The sequence below is a fragment of the Neohortaea acidophila genome (genome assembly GCF_010093505.1).
Source record: "Neohortaea acidophila strain CBS 113389 unplaced genomic scaffold BDY17scaffold_5, whole genome shotgun sequence".
Classification (NCBI taxonomy): domain Eukaryota; kingdom Fungi; phylum Ascomycota; class Dothideomycetes; order Mycosphaerellales; family Teratosphaeriaceae; genus Neohortaea; species Neohortaea acidophila.
In genome coordinates, this window is record NW_022985514.1 from 733663 (window position 1) to 746523 (window position 12861).

General features: G+C 55.1%; 7 protein-coding genes across 7 annotated transcripts; 5 read left to right on the plus strand and 2 right to left on the minus strand.

Moving 5' to 3' along the window:
* The first annotated feature begins 508 nt into the window (after nucleotides 1-508).
* BDY17DRAFT_345837 (uncharacterized protein) lies at nucleotides 509-1969 on the plus strand. Its single transcript, XM_033738086.1, has 3 exons — nucleotides 509-917; nucleotides 1010-1253; nucleotides 1310-1969. The coding sequence occupies exons 1-3, from the start codon at nucleotides 621-623 to the stop codon at nucleotides 1885-1887; spliced, it is 1119 nt and encodes a 372-aa protein (XP_033589790.1). The 5' UTR covers nucleotides 509-620; the 3' UTR covers nucleotides 1888-1969.
* A 41-nt stretch (nucleotides 1970-2010) lies between these two features.
* On the minus strand, nucleotides 2011-3344 carry BDY17DRAFT_297044 (uncharacterized protein). The gene has a single exon (XM_033733539.1). It carries the CDS (start codon nucleotides 3289-3291, stop codon nucleotides 2185-2187), a length of 1107 nt encoding a protein of 368 aa, XP_033589791.1. The 5' UTR covers nucleotides 3292-3344; the 3' UTR covers nucleotides 2011-2184.
* Nucleotides 3345-3514: 170 nt separating this feature from the next.
* On the plus strand, nucleotides 3515-4862 carry BDY17DRAFT_297047 (emp24/gp25L/p24 family/GOLD-domain-containing protein). Its single transcript, XM_033733540.1, has 4 exons — nucleotides 3515-3827; nucleotides 3913-4091; nucleotides 4154-4433; nucleotides 4483-4862. The coding sequence occupies exons 1-4, from the start codon at nucleotides 3650-3652 to the stop codon at nucleotides 4491-4493; spliced, it is 648 nt and encodes a 215-aa protein (XP_033589792.1). The 5' UTR covers nucleotides 3515-3649; the 3' UTR covers nucleotides 4494-4862.
* On the minus strand, nucleotides 4534-5053 carry BDY17DRAFT_323975 (EthD domain-containing protein; the record flags this gene model as incomplete). Its single annotated transcript, XM_033737110.1, has 2 exons — nucleotides 4534-4779; nucleotides 4868-5053. The coding sequence occupies 2 exons, from the start codon at nucleotides 5051-5053 to the stop codon at nucleotides 4534-4536; spliced, it is 432 nt and encodes a 143-aa protein (XP_033589793.1).
* Nucleotides 5054-6090: 1037 nt separating this feature from the next.
* BDY17DRAFT_250617 (uncharacterized protein) lies at nucleotides 6091-8932 on the plus strand (the record flags this gene model as incomplete). Its single annotated transcript, XM_033731090.1, has 4 exons — nucleotides 6091-6633; nucleotides 6683-7054; nucleotides 7110-7310; nucleotides 7364-8932. The coding sequence occupies 4 exons, from the start codon at nucleotides 6091-6093 to the stop codon at nucleotides 8930-8932; spliced, it is 2685 nt and encodes an 894-aa protein (XP_033589794.1).
* Nucleotides 8933-9204: 272 nt separating this feature from the next.
* On the plus strand, nucleotides 9205-10185 carry BDY17DRAFT_297055 (shwachman-Bodian-diamond syndrome protein). The gene is made up of 3 exons (XM_033733541.1): nucleotides 9205-9611; nucleotides 9677-9800; nucleotides 9869-10185. The coding sequence occupies exons 1-3, from the start codon at nucleotides 9448-9450 to the stop codon at nucleotides 9923-9925; spliced, it is 345 nt and encodes a 114-aa protein (XP_033589795.1). The 5' UTR covers nucleotides 9205-9447; the 3' UTR covers nucleotides 9926-10185.
* On the plus strand, nucleotides 10186-12764 carry BDY17DRAFT_297057 (uncharacterized protein). The gene is made up of 2 exons (XM_033733542.1): nucleotides 10186-10960; nucleotides 11019-12764. The coding sequence occupies exons 1-2, from the start codon at nucleotides 10522-10524 to the stop codon at nucleotides 12401-12403; spliced, it is 1824 nt and encodes a 607-aa protein (XP_033589796.1). The 5' UTR covers nucleotides 10186-10521; the 3' UTR covers nucleotides 12404-12764.
* Nucleotides 12765-12861: the final 97 nt, after the last annotated feature.

Here is a 12861-nt window from a genome sequence, read left to right on the forward strand (position 1 = left end):
GCCCCTTTCCAAGCCGCATGCCAATCTCCCGCAATGCTTGATTCCGCGGGCTCACGTCGAAAGAAAAGGGCTTTGATTACGCCTTTGGACCGATGCAGCACGTGGCGCGTCCCGTCAGCAGATGGACGCGCGCCACATTCCCGGTCTCGCCGGTGCTAGACTCGGGCTGGAAGACGGGAAATGAAGCTGTCAACGGTCAATCACTGCCTATTGCAGGATCTAGCTTCTGTCAGCCTCGCCGGCCCGGGACCAGACACCTTAGCGCTCAAGGTGGTGCGCCATAAGGCTTGTCTAGCAGAGACCACAGGGAAGCTTGCGGGAAGAATAATTTCCACGCACTCGACTCGACTGTTCTCCGCGGCCGAGGAATACGAAGACTCGTTCCCTGTCCGGTGCGCCACCGTGAAAGGCGTCCGACGTGATATAGAGAAGATGCTGGCCGCGCGCGCGGCTATGTTTCAACAACCTCCTTTGTCCGCCGAGAGCTCTTGTCTCGCCCACGCACATTAACATCAACCCCATTCATTCCTGTTCTTTTAGCAAGCTTTTCACTCGAGTCGGTCTTTACAGTTCTACCAACTACCTACCCTCCTTTGGTCTATAGACACAACCTCGTAACCATGAAGTGGTCCATCCTCTCCGGCTTGGCCATGCTGGCTTTCTCCAACGCCGCACCAGCATCCTTCAACAACGCGGCAAACATGGCACTACTACATCCCGCGCACGAAAAACGACAGGCCGTCACCACGAGCACTTCCACGGTCGATGTCACCACGACGCAAACCCTCACGAATTACGCGTTTGCATACACCACCACAACATTGTCCTTTACTCAGACGGGGGGAGCGGAAACATCAACCATTACCAACCTCGCATTTTCTTACTTAACAACGACGGTGAGCCGCACCACTACGGCGGTAAGTTGATGCGAGGAACAGCGTGTGATTTGGACAGGGCTGGTCATACGCTTCACTATCTGTCAAGGCTGTCGCTGACTATCGGACCGAAGACTTCAACCGACTACGATGCCACCACGACGGCTACCTCCACAGCCACCGTGACTGGCGCCACGACCACTGCAACGGCGACGACGACAGTCTTTGCAACAGCTACAGTCGAAAATACTGTGTCGGGAACGACGACATCCGTAGCGACAGCGACGGCGATAGTCGACACCACTACCACTCAGACGGCGACCGTGACCTCCACATTTGTCGCGGCGACGGATACCACTACGTCTACAGGGACCGTTTGTAAGCCTCGCCAGACGTCAATATTAGGAAGGACCGCGCCCTAATCCACTTTGCAGATTTCACGCTCCCTGCCGCAACCACATCGTATTTTACTACATTTGTCAAGACGATCGACGTCACGGCAACTTCAAGCGCGACAACTACGACGACCAGCACATCAACCATCACCTCGGATGTTGTCACGACCGGAACGACTACAGCAGAGGTCACGAGCACGCAAACGACAACGGCAGAGGCCACGAGCACGCAAACGATCGTTGCAGAGGCCACGAGCACGCAAACTACCATTGCCGAAGCTACAAGCACTCAGACGACCATTGCAGAGGCCACAAGTACCCAAACGACAGTTACAGACGCCACCAGCACCTCAACCATCATTGCAGACGCCACGAGCACCTCGAACACCATTGCAGACGCCACGAGCACCTCAACCACCATTGCAGACATCACCAGCACCGTCGTCGCCACCCAAACCATCAACGTTACAACCACAAATCTGTCCACTTTCGTGACGCAAATCACGTCCCGCACAACGGACGTAGTGACTATTCACGCTACTACCACGGCAAAGCCTACCACCAAGAAGCACACGGCGAAGGCTGATGCCAAGAAGCACAGAACGAAGTCTACATAGAGCAGAGATGAATTCTCTAGCGAGAGATGATGGAGGAGAAAAGTGCGTTTGAGCTATATGTAGTACTCTAATCGTTTCTAAGAGCTATCCTTGTTGTTTGGTTTCCTCTCATTGATTCATACTCTGGTCCACGACCTCTTTGTGCAGGCCTGTAAGGGCAATGGCTGTTCAGCCTGTCTTGAGATCTGACGCCAACGAGGACAGTGCGTCACCTACAAGAAGCGAGCACGACGATCAGTGATTAATACAAGACGAGGGAAGTGTTTGATCGATTCTTAGAGCCATGCATAATACTACCTACGCCGCAATTGGACGGTTGCTAGGCGCCGGGACGGCATCGCTGTTGTCTCTCCATTCTACTCCGCCCTTGTATGTATACACGCCTCGGAGATCGCCCAAACTCCGCCGAACAGTCCAATCGGCGGCAGTAACGACCTCCCCAGTCTCGTCTGTCTCTCGTTGCGCGGCGTCAACGAGACCGCCTTTCACAGGCGTCAATGGAACATCGTCGTTCGGGTGCGAAAAATAAACCAGAGAGTAGCGTGGTAAGCCGGCTTGGAGTCCGGGAGATGGGGCTACGCGGTGAATGTTCGATCGCAACAATCCCGCGGTCAGTTTGACCATTGAATCGCCCAAGTTGACGACCACACTACCAGGAATGGGCTTGACATAGAGCCATTCGCCAATGCCGTCACCATTAGTCTGCTCGCGGATCTGTAAGCCGCCTAGCCAGTTGAAGAGGATCGTGATGCTGCCAAAATCCGTGTGCTCTCCATTCTGAATCATGAGTTCATCGGCAGGCTCAGATGCGCGGTGCTGCAAGGCAATGAAGTCTCCCCGCGCCGCATCGTCTCGGTGCAAAGCCAGAAGGGCACCCGCAGGGAGGGCAAGGGATTTCTCCAGGACACCGAGAACCGACTGTACGACCTGCCTGCAATGTAGGGCAAAGGAGGCTAGAAGGGGCTCGATCGACGAGATCATGGGATGTCGGGGCAGAGGCTGCCGGACGCGGAGGAAGTCGTCTACCCGTAGGGAATACATCTCCCTCCTACCGACTCCATCTGGACATGGCGTCCAGCGATATGAAAAGAAGGGATCCACTTTGTCTCGGCCATATTCGTCTTTGGCATGGCTGGGGAGGGCGAAGAAACGTTGTTGTAACGCGTGAAGATCTTCAGCCTCGCGCAGTATGTTGCGGCCGAGCTCAGAGTCTTCCAAGGGAAGGTAGAAGAAGCCAATGTCCTGACATGCTGCGAATAGTTTCGTCTCTGCTTGGGACGGATTCGACGACTGCAGCTCGTCCAGAGAGATGGAGTCGAGCGAGACGGTAGACAAGTCAGATGGGAATGGAGGGAGAAGGTGGTGAGTTGTCAGCGATGACATGGTCGGCATCGACCTCGACATGAGCGACTGCTGCAATGTGCCATGACAGTCCGACCATCGCAGGTTATGATGCGTGCATTGATTGCAGCTCGGCTCAGATTGCCTGAGAGCGTGAGGCATGCCGTACCTTGAACCGCGATGGACAGCCGCTAGCGTGGCCGCGGCAGGAGCCAATGGGAGCGTCTCTGGCAGAATTTGAGACTCCTGACACGAATTCCAGGGTCGCGTGTCGTCTTTCATCAATCCCACTGCCCATTACAACACCCTCTGCATCACAGATTCCCTATCCGACGAGACCGTCGCATCGCATATCGCATTGCACGGTTCGGTCGCACTTGCACCCTTCTCTCGGCCTCGTCTCCCTCTCCCGACAGCTAAGATGCGGACACCTCTCCTCCTCCTGAGCCTCGTTGGCCTCCTTTCCACCTTTGTGACTAGCACAGTGCTCACCTACAAGATGGCGGCGAATGAGAAGGAATGCTTCTACACCCACATCGACAAGCGAGATGCAAAGATTGGCTTCTACTTCGCCGTGCAGAGTGGAGGCTCGTTCGACAGTAAGAGACACTCTCGTCATCCACTCCGGCTCTTGCGATTCAAGGCAGCTCGGAGAACACGAAAGGGCTGACAAGACTCTCATAGTTGACTACACCGTCTTTGGGCCTGGCAAGGGAGCGAACAAGGAGACGATCATCATGGACGGCGAAAAGGAGCGGGAAGGCGACTTTGTCTTTACAGCCACCGAGACTGGCGAGTACCGCTTCTGCTTCGACAACTCCGTCTCGACCTTCTCCGACAAGATGGTGTACTTTGAAATCAACGTACAGTCATAACCGCTCTCTTCTCGCGCTGCCAACACTGACATCGATTGCTCCATGAACAGGTCGAGGATGAGCCCCAGAAGAACCTACCGCAAAAAGCCGGCGCGAGCACTGAGCAGCTTAGTGGGGTGGAAGAGAACGTGAGGAAGCTGAGCAGTCAAATCTCCCACCTGACCCGGCAGCAGAAATACTTCCGCACGCGTGAGAACCGCAACTTCAGCACGGTGCGGAGTACGGAGAGGAGAATCTTCAACTTCAGTCTGATCGAGGGCGGATTGATGGTCGCCATGGCTGGCCTCCAGGTCTTTATCGTCAAGATGTTCTTCACTGGCGGCAGGAAGGGTGAGACTCTCCAACATGTTTTCACATATCGCAATGCTGACTTTGCCAGGCTACGTATGAATATAGATATCTCGCATGCAACAGGCAGGCCCCTGTACATTCACCCCACCCTCCGACCCTCGTCGATGACCATATACTCATCCCCAACCATCATACACATCTCCTCCTCCACCATGAAGTTGTCGTGATCCGGCGTGAGCGCCTTACTTGCAGGGTCGTACATGAACTTTGCGAAATCGCGGTAGTCCTTAAAAACGAAGGTGCATATGGCGTCAAAGTCAAGCATTTTCGCTTGACCGTGAAGCATGTCGGCGATGATGGTGCGGTCGCGTGCTAAGCAGTAAGTCTTTATGCGAGTCGTTAGTCTCGACACAATCGATCTACAGCCATTTCGTCGCTTGTCGAAAAGGAACAATCAAATCAAAAGCACGTACAAGACTATATGTAATGGCATGATGCTTCTCCAACACCGGCGCCGCCATCTGCGCGTGCTTGTGGTTGTAATGCTGCACAAAGTCCTCGTCGCTCATCCCCGCCTTTTTCTTCACCAGAATCGTGGCTTTGACCACTTTGCGGAAGCCGGATGCCGCGGCGAAGGGGTAGCCTGCTTCGAGCACCATTGTTGCCGGGATGTACGTGTAGATGGGTATGATTTCAGAGGGGAGATGGGGTGGGTGGGTGTCACTGGCGCTGCTTTGGTCACGACTTTGGACAGCGAGAGTGGAGCTCAGCATCTTGCTTCAAGCGAGGACTGCTCCTATTTTAATCATCATCCGTTGGCGAGATGGCCGCTCTCATGTCGGTATAAAGATCCTCTGTGCTTGTACGATGTACTAAGAAGCCGCCATTTGCATCATGGACAAGGAGAAGGTGCGGCTCCTGATCCCGGGCTGGCCTTTGCGATCCATCCAGCGGCAGGTAGGTGCGAGGACGTTTGTTCACTGCAGTCTCATTGTTCTTCCTGTTCCGTTAGGCACTATGGCCGCTTTTCGTTGGCTGCTTCGATGCACGCCGTATCATGCCTTCCTCAATCAGACGCAGCCGCTACCCTAACAACAGTGTGTGATGAACCTACTGGGCTGGCAATTGGATGGGTGCAGAACTTGATATTACGAGATATCGATCGCACAAGTCAACATAGCCCGTCTGTTTCGTCTCTCCGGCAGGACTCAATCGATGAGCCTCGCAGACACCATCGCAAGACATGGCCACTGCATTTCCCTTCGCCGCAAGCAGCCCGCTGCGTGATCCACACCATTTCCACGACCTGGGAAGATGCTCCTCCATCAGCAGTGCCAACTCCTCCGGTACCGTCCAGCACCATCGTCTGCGCAACCTCTCCAGCAACTCGCTTGTCTCCCTGCCATCCTTTTGGGTGCCACCTTTCCGTCGAAAGGACGACTTCTCTCCGTCGAGGACGCCGTCTTCGCACAATCTGACCCTCCGTCGCTTCGTCAATGGATCCGATCGACACAGTGCGAGCGGCAGCTTCTCTCGAAGGAGCAGCATTGTGTCTGTGCTGAGCTCCCGATTGCGGACTGAGCCTACGCTTGGAGGTGAGCAGGTCGAGGCGAGGCTGATGGGTGTTGCCGAGAGCGAAGATGACGAGCCGGATGAAACGAGCGAGGACGAGACTAGCCTTGTCGAGGCTGGACTGATGCAAAGTCAGGGCCCTCCGACGCCGACCACCCTTTCATTCGCGCCACCGATCGAGTCAACGGATATTTTCGAGACATGTCCGGAGGAAGCATCTCCCAGACCAGCGGGAGTGAAAAGATGGCTCAGCACGCTACGTCGCCGAAAGCATCAAGCACAACTGAATCGCTCTCCCGGTCAACAACCATGGACGGTGGCCAACTTCGGAAGCCGGTCGACCTCGCCTGCAAAAGACAAATCGCTTCACCATAAGAACACCGACTCTCAAGGCTCGTCGATGGCGTTTGTCTCTGCCGTCAAGTCGGCCACGGCAACTATCGCGAGTGCCAGCATAGCAACAGTGTCCAGAAGGAATGCCAGATGGCGCCGCGGCCATCAACGCAGCAGCATGCTCTCGGGCTCCGATCCTCGCCCATCCATGGACAGTCATCGATCGATCATGGACGAGGCAGCCAAACAGCGCTCGAAAAGGAGGCGAGAGAAGATCGAAGAGTTGATTCGAACCGAGGAGAACTACGTTGCGGACATCAAAGCCTTGTCGAATGTACGAGTGCTACTATCTCCATCACGCCACTCACGCTAACCAAGCACAGGCATACTGCACGATTATCGGTCATCAGCCTTCACCTACGAGCTTTGCCAGAATTTGTGCGCAAAAGAACATCTCGGCAATGCTGCAACTCCACGATGACCTTCTGGGCCAACTGCATCGGATTGTGCCTTTCGCAGAGTGCGACCAACGCATGGCACGAATGCCTCCTGGACTGCCGTCTTCCCACTCGCACACCCGCTGGCACAGCGTGGACGTAGTCCCATCTCAACCCACACCCACTCGGTCGAAGCTGGCTTCCATTCGCCAAGCTCGTCGCTCGCTCAACATCAATCGATCTGTCGAGGATGACCACCCGATGCTGCGCTGCAGCCCATTTGTCGTTTCGGTGATGGCAAAGGCATTTCGAGAACATGTATGGAAGTGTACCATATGCTCTTCTTGTGATGCTGAACGATAACCTTCCACAGATGAATCGCTTCGCGCTATATGAAGAATACGGGGCGAATTATGAGGTGGTGCTGAGCGACATCGACGATGTACAGCGGGCGACTTCGATGTGGTCGGACTTTGACAGGGCGATTGAGGCCCTATCGGTGCATGTCAATCCTGTGAAGAGTCGTGAGGCGAACCGGAAGAAAGCAATGACGGTCAAAGATCTACTGATCAAGGTGAGGCAACTGATCTTTGGCTTGAGCGTATAGAATCTAAGACGAGATTCTAGCCCATTCAGCGACTACCGAGATACGAGCTCCTATTTGGCGACCTGTGCAAGCTCACTCCCGTCTGCGACGACCCGGAGGCCAATGCCGCGATACAAGACCTTCTACACGACATCAGCGCAGCCTGCCGACGCATGAACGAAGCCAAAGATGACCCGGTGAAGTCACGCATGCTGGAAGCAACTTGGCTGCTCGGGGATCGCCTCACCTTCTCCAACCAAGTCCCTCGCTCTGTCTTCCTCCAGCTCCTCGGGCAGGTTCATCTGTGCGGCTGCTTGCACATTGCATATCGAAGCAAAGATCGCATCAAGGGGTTGTACGCCATTTGCATTCTGTTCGACTCGACGCTGCTTGTTGCGATTGCGAACGAGGACCCTTCGCGGTATGCGACTCTGGCAGGCATCCCCCTTGCGAATGCTGCTGTGGTGGAGAGCGACAACGGCAAGGGTCTGCAATGCTACACCGCCCCGCACTCATGGAAGCTGGTCTTTGAGTATTCCGCACGGATGTTCGAGATCATCTTTACCGCATGCTCGGCGACGGAAGCGGACGTCTGGCGCCAACATATTGGCGACTCCATCACGAGCCAGTCGCAAGCGGTTGCAGAAGGCCAGTCGAATGTATTCGAGCTGCATTCACCTTTGATTGCAGAAATGCGCAGTGTCGGAAAGGCATTTGGAAAGCCGGGCAGTTTCGTGCGACGCATGTCGGTCCACCGCACGGCGACCGTTGGTCCCACGACCGATTTGAATCAAGTCATCATCAAGAACACGCAAGCGGCGAAAGAGGCGCTGGAGACTTCATCCACCACCTCCCTGCAAATTCCTCGCTCGCAATCCATGGCAACGCCAAGTCACGTCCAGACCCTCGCGCCCGGACGGGCGGACAGAGTACGCCTGGAGAGCATACTCTGCGACGTGTGGACCAAAGACCTCCTTCCATACCCGGGCATGCAACCCCGGCGATCAGACCCAATCCGCGCATCTGCCAACCACGTCATCCGCAAGTTCAGCATGGCGAGCATCACGAGCAACTTCTCGTCATCGAAGCGATCAGCCAGCTACACGAGCATCAGCACCAACCACAAAGAAGACATGCCGCCGCCGAAACTGCAGAAGAGTATGCGCGGTCGAGCGAACACGAACAAGCCTACTGCTAGACCGCCGCTCGTGGACTTTCACAACGCACCGGAAGCTTTCCTACCTGAGGATTTCGAATTGCAGGTTGATCGTGGCAGCAAACGCAAGAAGTCGGCGCTGCGCACGTTGACTATGACCATGGAGCGGCCGTTCAGCCCATTGCTGGGACACGATCAGAAAGCCTCTGTTCTACGCCGAGCACAGAGCGTGAAGGAAGTCGGCGGAGCGAAGTCTTCAGTCCCGATGGCGACGTCGGGGGATGATAGCGTAGGAGACGACAAGTCTTACCCGCCGGCATACAGTGTTGGACGAGAGCGGACGAAGACGTTGCGATCTAGTGATGAGACGATCATCGCAGGGCATGGCAATGGATCTGCCAAGACGCCCAAGAAGAGCAAGAGCAGCAAGATATTGCGCTTGTTTAAGGGGTGATTGGGGGATTGTATCGTTTCTTGGATGCCCGAGATGCATTGGAAAGGGCGGGGTGGAGAGTCAAGAGACATCGATTAGTGTGTAGTCACTGTACATGGCATTTTCGCATTATAATTATGCGACGGTCGGCTCAGCCTTCTTCTGGAAGGCGGAAGGCTCGTGCTTGGTTCCTGGATCTGGACCCGCCCGCGTGACTATGACGTCGGCAGCGGCGGGCCGTGCTGGGGAGAGCTTGTGACTTGCACGATGTTGCACGCGAGCTTCCCTTGCCCACCGTCTGTTTCATTGCAACAACCATTCCATACCCTTCCACCCACAACACACGTCCATACGTCCATTACTTCACTCTCTCATCAATCTCAGTCCACTTCACAGACTCCCACAGACCACACTCTCACCAATCTCACAACAATTCCAATCTCTTGCTCCACCACCCTCACTTCCAGCCCCCACCAAGACAGCACATCGAACTCAATCACCCCCAGTACCTCAAAGCAACCACCACACCCATCACCATGGTCCGAGGCAACGCAACGCAGATCAAAGTCCACCACCAAGGCAAGGACGAGGACTTCATCATCTTCGTCGACTCCAAAGAGGCGGTGCAGAACTGGAAGAAGGACCGCAGCATCCCCCTGGCACAAGTGGTGTCGGGCTTCAAGATCCTCACCAGCCACAAGTAAGTGTCACTGCTCTCTGTCATGGGTAAGAGTAGGTGGTCTGACTAAGCATTCGTCGGCACAGACAAGGCAATCAGGGCATCCTCGATACCGCGTCCAAGGCGGCGCTGGAGGATGAGTTCGGTACGCACAGGGACGATGATGTGATCACCAAGATCTTGGAGACTGGCACAATTGTTGAGTCTGAGGTAAGACGAGACTCACTGTCGCGGATCCCCCAATGCGGTATGCTCACGTGCTCACTCTTTATTTTTAGTCGGGTGGCCGCGACGGCAGCAAGAACGACTCCAAGGGCGGCCTTGTCTCCCACTAGAAGTGGACTGTGAAGAGAAGACGGGGAAAAGCATGTCTGGGGAATATCAGGGTAGTCAAGTTGAGGAGGAAACAACGATACGATGTTCGCTGGGTTCCGGAGGGGGCGTAAGCCGGTCTACTACAGGCTGGCGGCAGATGGCGTAGGACAGGCGTGAACGAAGGAGCAGTCTCAATTGAAGAACATCCACCATCGAAGCAATGCCAGTAAGCAAACGTGATCACCGTCCTACTAAAAAGTCATGTGACCTTCAGACATCATTCATGCACGTGAAAGTGCGACTGCCTGCAGGTCCGCGTTTGTCAAGCCCCACCCTCAAACAAGGCTGAGTCGCACCTTCCTCCTTCACTTTGAGCAACGTCTCTTTATCACTCAACAAAAAGGACATGGAGCAGACAGACTTGCTTGCTCTCTGATTTGTCTCAGCCAGCTCGTTTGCTGCTTCATTCACACTCACCGGCCGGCTGTCAAAACTCAAGATCATCCTCGTCCCACGTCCGACCACATTCAACCCTCAGAGCTTTCCACGGCATCTGCTCTCAGTGGAGACGCAACAGCAAGGCGCACCAGCCGCACAACCACTCGCACTTGACAACATGTCAGGCATTTCGCAGCTCATCAACACGTCTGCGTTCCTGGGCAACTTCCTCACCTCCCTGCACGCCCTGAGGCCGTCCCTGCCCCCGCTTCCATCTGAGGTCCAACGACAGATCGTCGACCTCGTCATCACCGACCAGACGAGCACAGAGAATGACCAGAACTCCACCCCTCTTCCACCTCGCAATCCAGCCGGAATCCCGCCCGCCAACGGCTCCTCGCCATTCATGAACTTGCCCACCGAGCTGCGCCGATCCATCTTCTTCGACTCCCTTCCTTCTTCCACCAAAGCGTACCATCCCAGCTGCAAGGACTGTCCCGATGCCCGCTTCAATAGCAAGCTGGATCCCGACGTGCAGCCGCGCCGCAACAGCACGTCGGATCTTATGACTCTCAACAAGAAGATTTGTGGCGAGATTACGGAGTTGCTGTACAAAGGTATGGTGCTCCAACGCACTCTTTACTCTTTACGCTGTCGCTGACCATCTCCTTCTAGAGCGCACGTTTGTCATCCACGTCCACGAAGGCCTACGTGATGGGGGTATTGAATTCCAAGACACTGGCCGTCAGCCGCTTCAGTACAAAGACAACATCGACGACGCGCGATTCTTCAAATTCGGACAAGACGATCAATTCGGATTCCATCGTTTGAAGAAGATTGTGATTCAAATCTATCCATCCTTCGAAGAGAACAACCGCCATGTCGCCATCAACACCTTCTTCATGCATCTCGCACTGTGCCGCCTGCTGGAGAGGTCGGGAGGAGCAAAGAATCGCATCACAGAGCTGGGGATTGAATTCGTCGTGCCAAAGAGGCCTCGTGGCGTCACTCGCCAGAATCACTTCCGTCACAACTACTGGTGGGATCCGTTCAGACAGCAGCCATGCGCGACAAGCATCCACAATCTCAGCAACGTCGAACTCGCGCTCCGTCCTTTCGCTACGCTTACCGGTTGCCACAAGGCCTGGGTCAAGCTGCCCAAGATGATGGAAAAGCATCGGGCTACTCTCACCTTCGTGGACGCTCTCACGAAGAGCATGATGAGCAGAGCCGGCACCCTCTTCATGGACGATGACCTTGAGAGGAAGATTGAGACTTCGCGCGCCGCGATGGAAGACTACGTCTTTTCCATTCTGCACGGGACTGGCCATCGTAAAGTGAGCAAGCTGACTGCCGAAGACATGCAGAATGACGACGATGGCATGGATGAAGAAGAAGAAGAAGCGCTACTATGGAAAGAGAACGACAGTCCGACCGACGTGGAATGGGATGGCACAGTGACCAGACGGCTCTCCAGGAAGTCACGGTTCGATGACTACCAGGGCAACGGAGAAAACGAAGACGAGGAAGACAGAGGCCTTCAAGCTGCCATTGCTGCATCACTCGTGCAGTCCAGCATGCATGCGAAGCGCAAGTCCCCGGACACCTCCTTCACCCCCGTGAAGAGGGAGCGCAATGATGTGCACGGGAGGTACACGACTGGAACGGCCTCCCCTGACGAGTTTGTCAATTTCGGCTGGAACGCTTACTCCACGCTGTCGACCTGGCCGGGCCTGGCGGAAGCGGCTCGTCATCCTTCCAATGCTGTCGGCTTCCCTGGTATGCCATTGCGGAGCAAGCAGTCGATTCGAGTAGCGGGCCCCAAGGCGGTGATCGATCTCACGGGGGAAGATGGCGATGGAAGCTACGACCTGCGCTACCGTACGCCTTCTCCCGTGCTGGCTGCTCACGACGTGGTGGATCTGACGGGCGACTCAGAGAGCGCAGAAGATGCTATGGATGTGGAGAGCAGTGACGCATCGTCGGAGTCATATGCGAATGACGATTCTTTCCACACCACCCTTTCCAGTCCTTTGGGCAAGAGCCTCTCCCTGGTCTGATTGGAACAATCGCTGGGTGAATGGGCTGAGTTAAGAAAGGAGGGTGTTTGCGCTGGAGAAGCAGGCCAGGGGTATTCGGGAACGGAAGGAGTTGCAATGGTCGACCGCATAGGTGGACGCTCGTCTGGCATGCATGCTCCAGGGGACCAGGGGCGGCATTTGACTTGCTGGAGCGTGCGATGCTGTATCATACGTACTCGTAGCGTAACTACATACCCCATACTTTTCAATGCGATAGGACAAGATCGTCCATCAGAAACGATCGAAGGATCGTATACGTGATGAGATAGGAGCGGCTAAAAAATACATGGCCACGGAACGATTGATGTAAGCACTACTTCCAGCATCTGACACTTTCGGGCTTCGCGTTCGTTCGGTCACTTAATCCACTACATGCACCTCCCGAAGCACATACATGCAGCCGCTGCATCGACGATTCTACCCTGCGCCAGATCTTT

Coding starts and splice junctions, on each gene's coding strand:
- BDY17DRAFT_297044 (XM_033733539.1), bottom strand. CDS start 3,291: ATGTCGAGGTCGATGCCGACCATGTCATCGCTGACAACTCACCACCTT.
- BDY17DRAFT_345837 (XM_033738086.1), top strand. CDS start 621: ATGAAGTGGTCCATCCTCTCCGGCTTGGCCATGCTGGCTTTCTCCAAC. Junction 918..1,009: donor TGAGCCGCACCACTACGGCG/GTAAGTTGATGC, acceptor ATCGGACCGAAG/ACTTCAACCGACTACGATGC. Junction 1,254..1,309: donor TACGTCTACAGGGACCGTTT/GTAAGCCTCGCC, acceptor TCCACTTTGCAG/ATTTCACGCTCCCTGCCGCA.
- BDY17DRAFT_297057 (XM_033733542.1), top strand. CDS start 10,522: ATGTCAGGCATTTCGCAGCTCATCAACACGTCTGCGTTCCTGGGCAAC. Junction 10,961..11,018: donor TACGGAGTTGCTGTACAAAG/GTATGGTGCTCC, acceptor ATCTCCTTCTAG/AGCGCACGTTTGTCATCCAC.
- BDY17DRAFT_297055 (XM_033733541.1), top strand. CDS start 9,448: ATGGTCCGAGGCAACGCAACGCAGATCAAAGTCCACCACCAAGGCAAG. Junction 9,612..9,676: donor AAGATCCTCACCAGCCACAA/GTAAGTGTCACT, acceptor TCGTCGGCACAG/ACAAGGCAATCAGGGCATCC. Junction 9,801..9,868: donor GCACAATTGTTGAGTCTGAG/GTAAGACGAGAC, acceptor CTTTATTTTTAG/TCGGGTGGCCGCGACGGCAG.
- BDY17DRAFT_297047 (XM_033733540.1), top strand. CDS start 3,650: ATGCGGACACCTCTCCTCCTCCTGAGCCTCGTTGGCCTCCTTTCCACC. Junction 3,828..3,912: donor GAGTGGAGGCTCGTTCGACA/GTAAGAGACACT, acceptor AGACTCTCATAG/TTGACTACACCGTCTTTGGG. Junction 4,092..4,153: donor TGGTGTACTTTGAAATCAAC/GTACAGTCATAA, acceptor CTCCATGAACAG/GTCGAGGATGAGCCCCAGAA.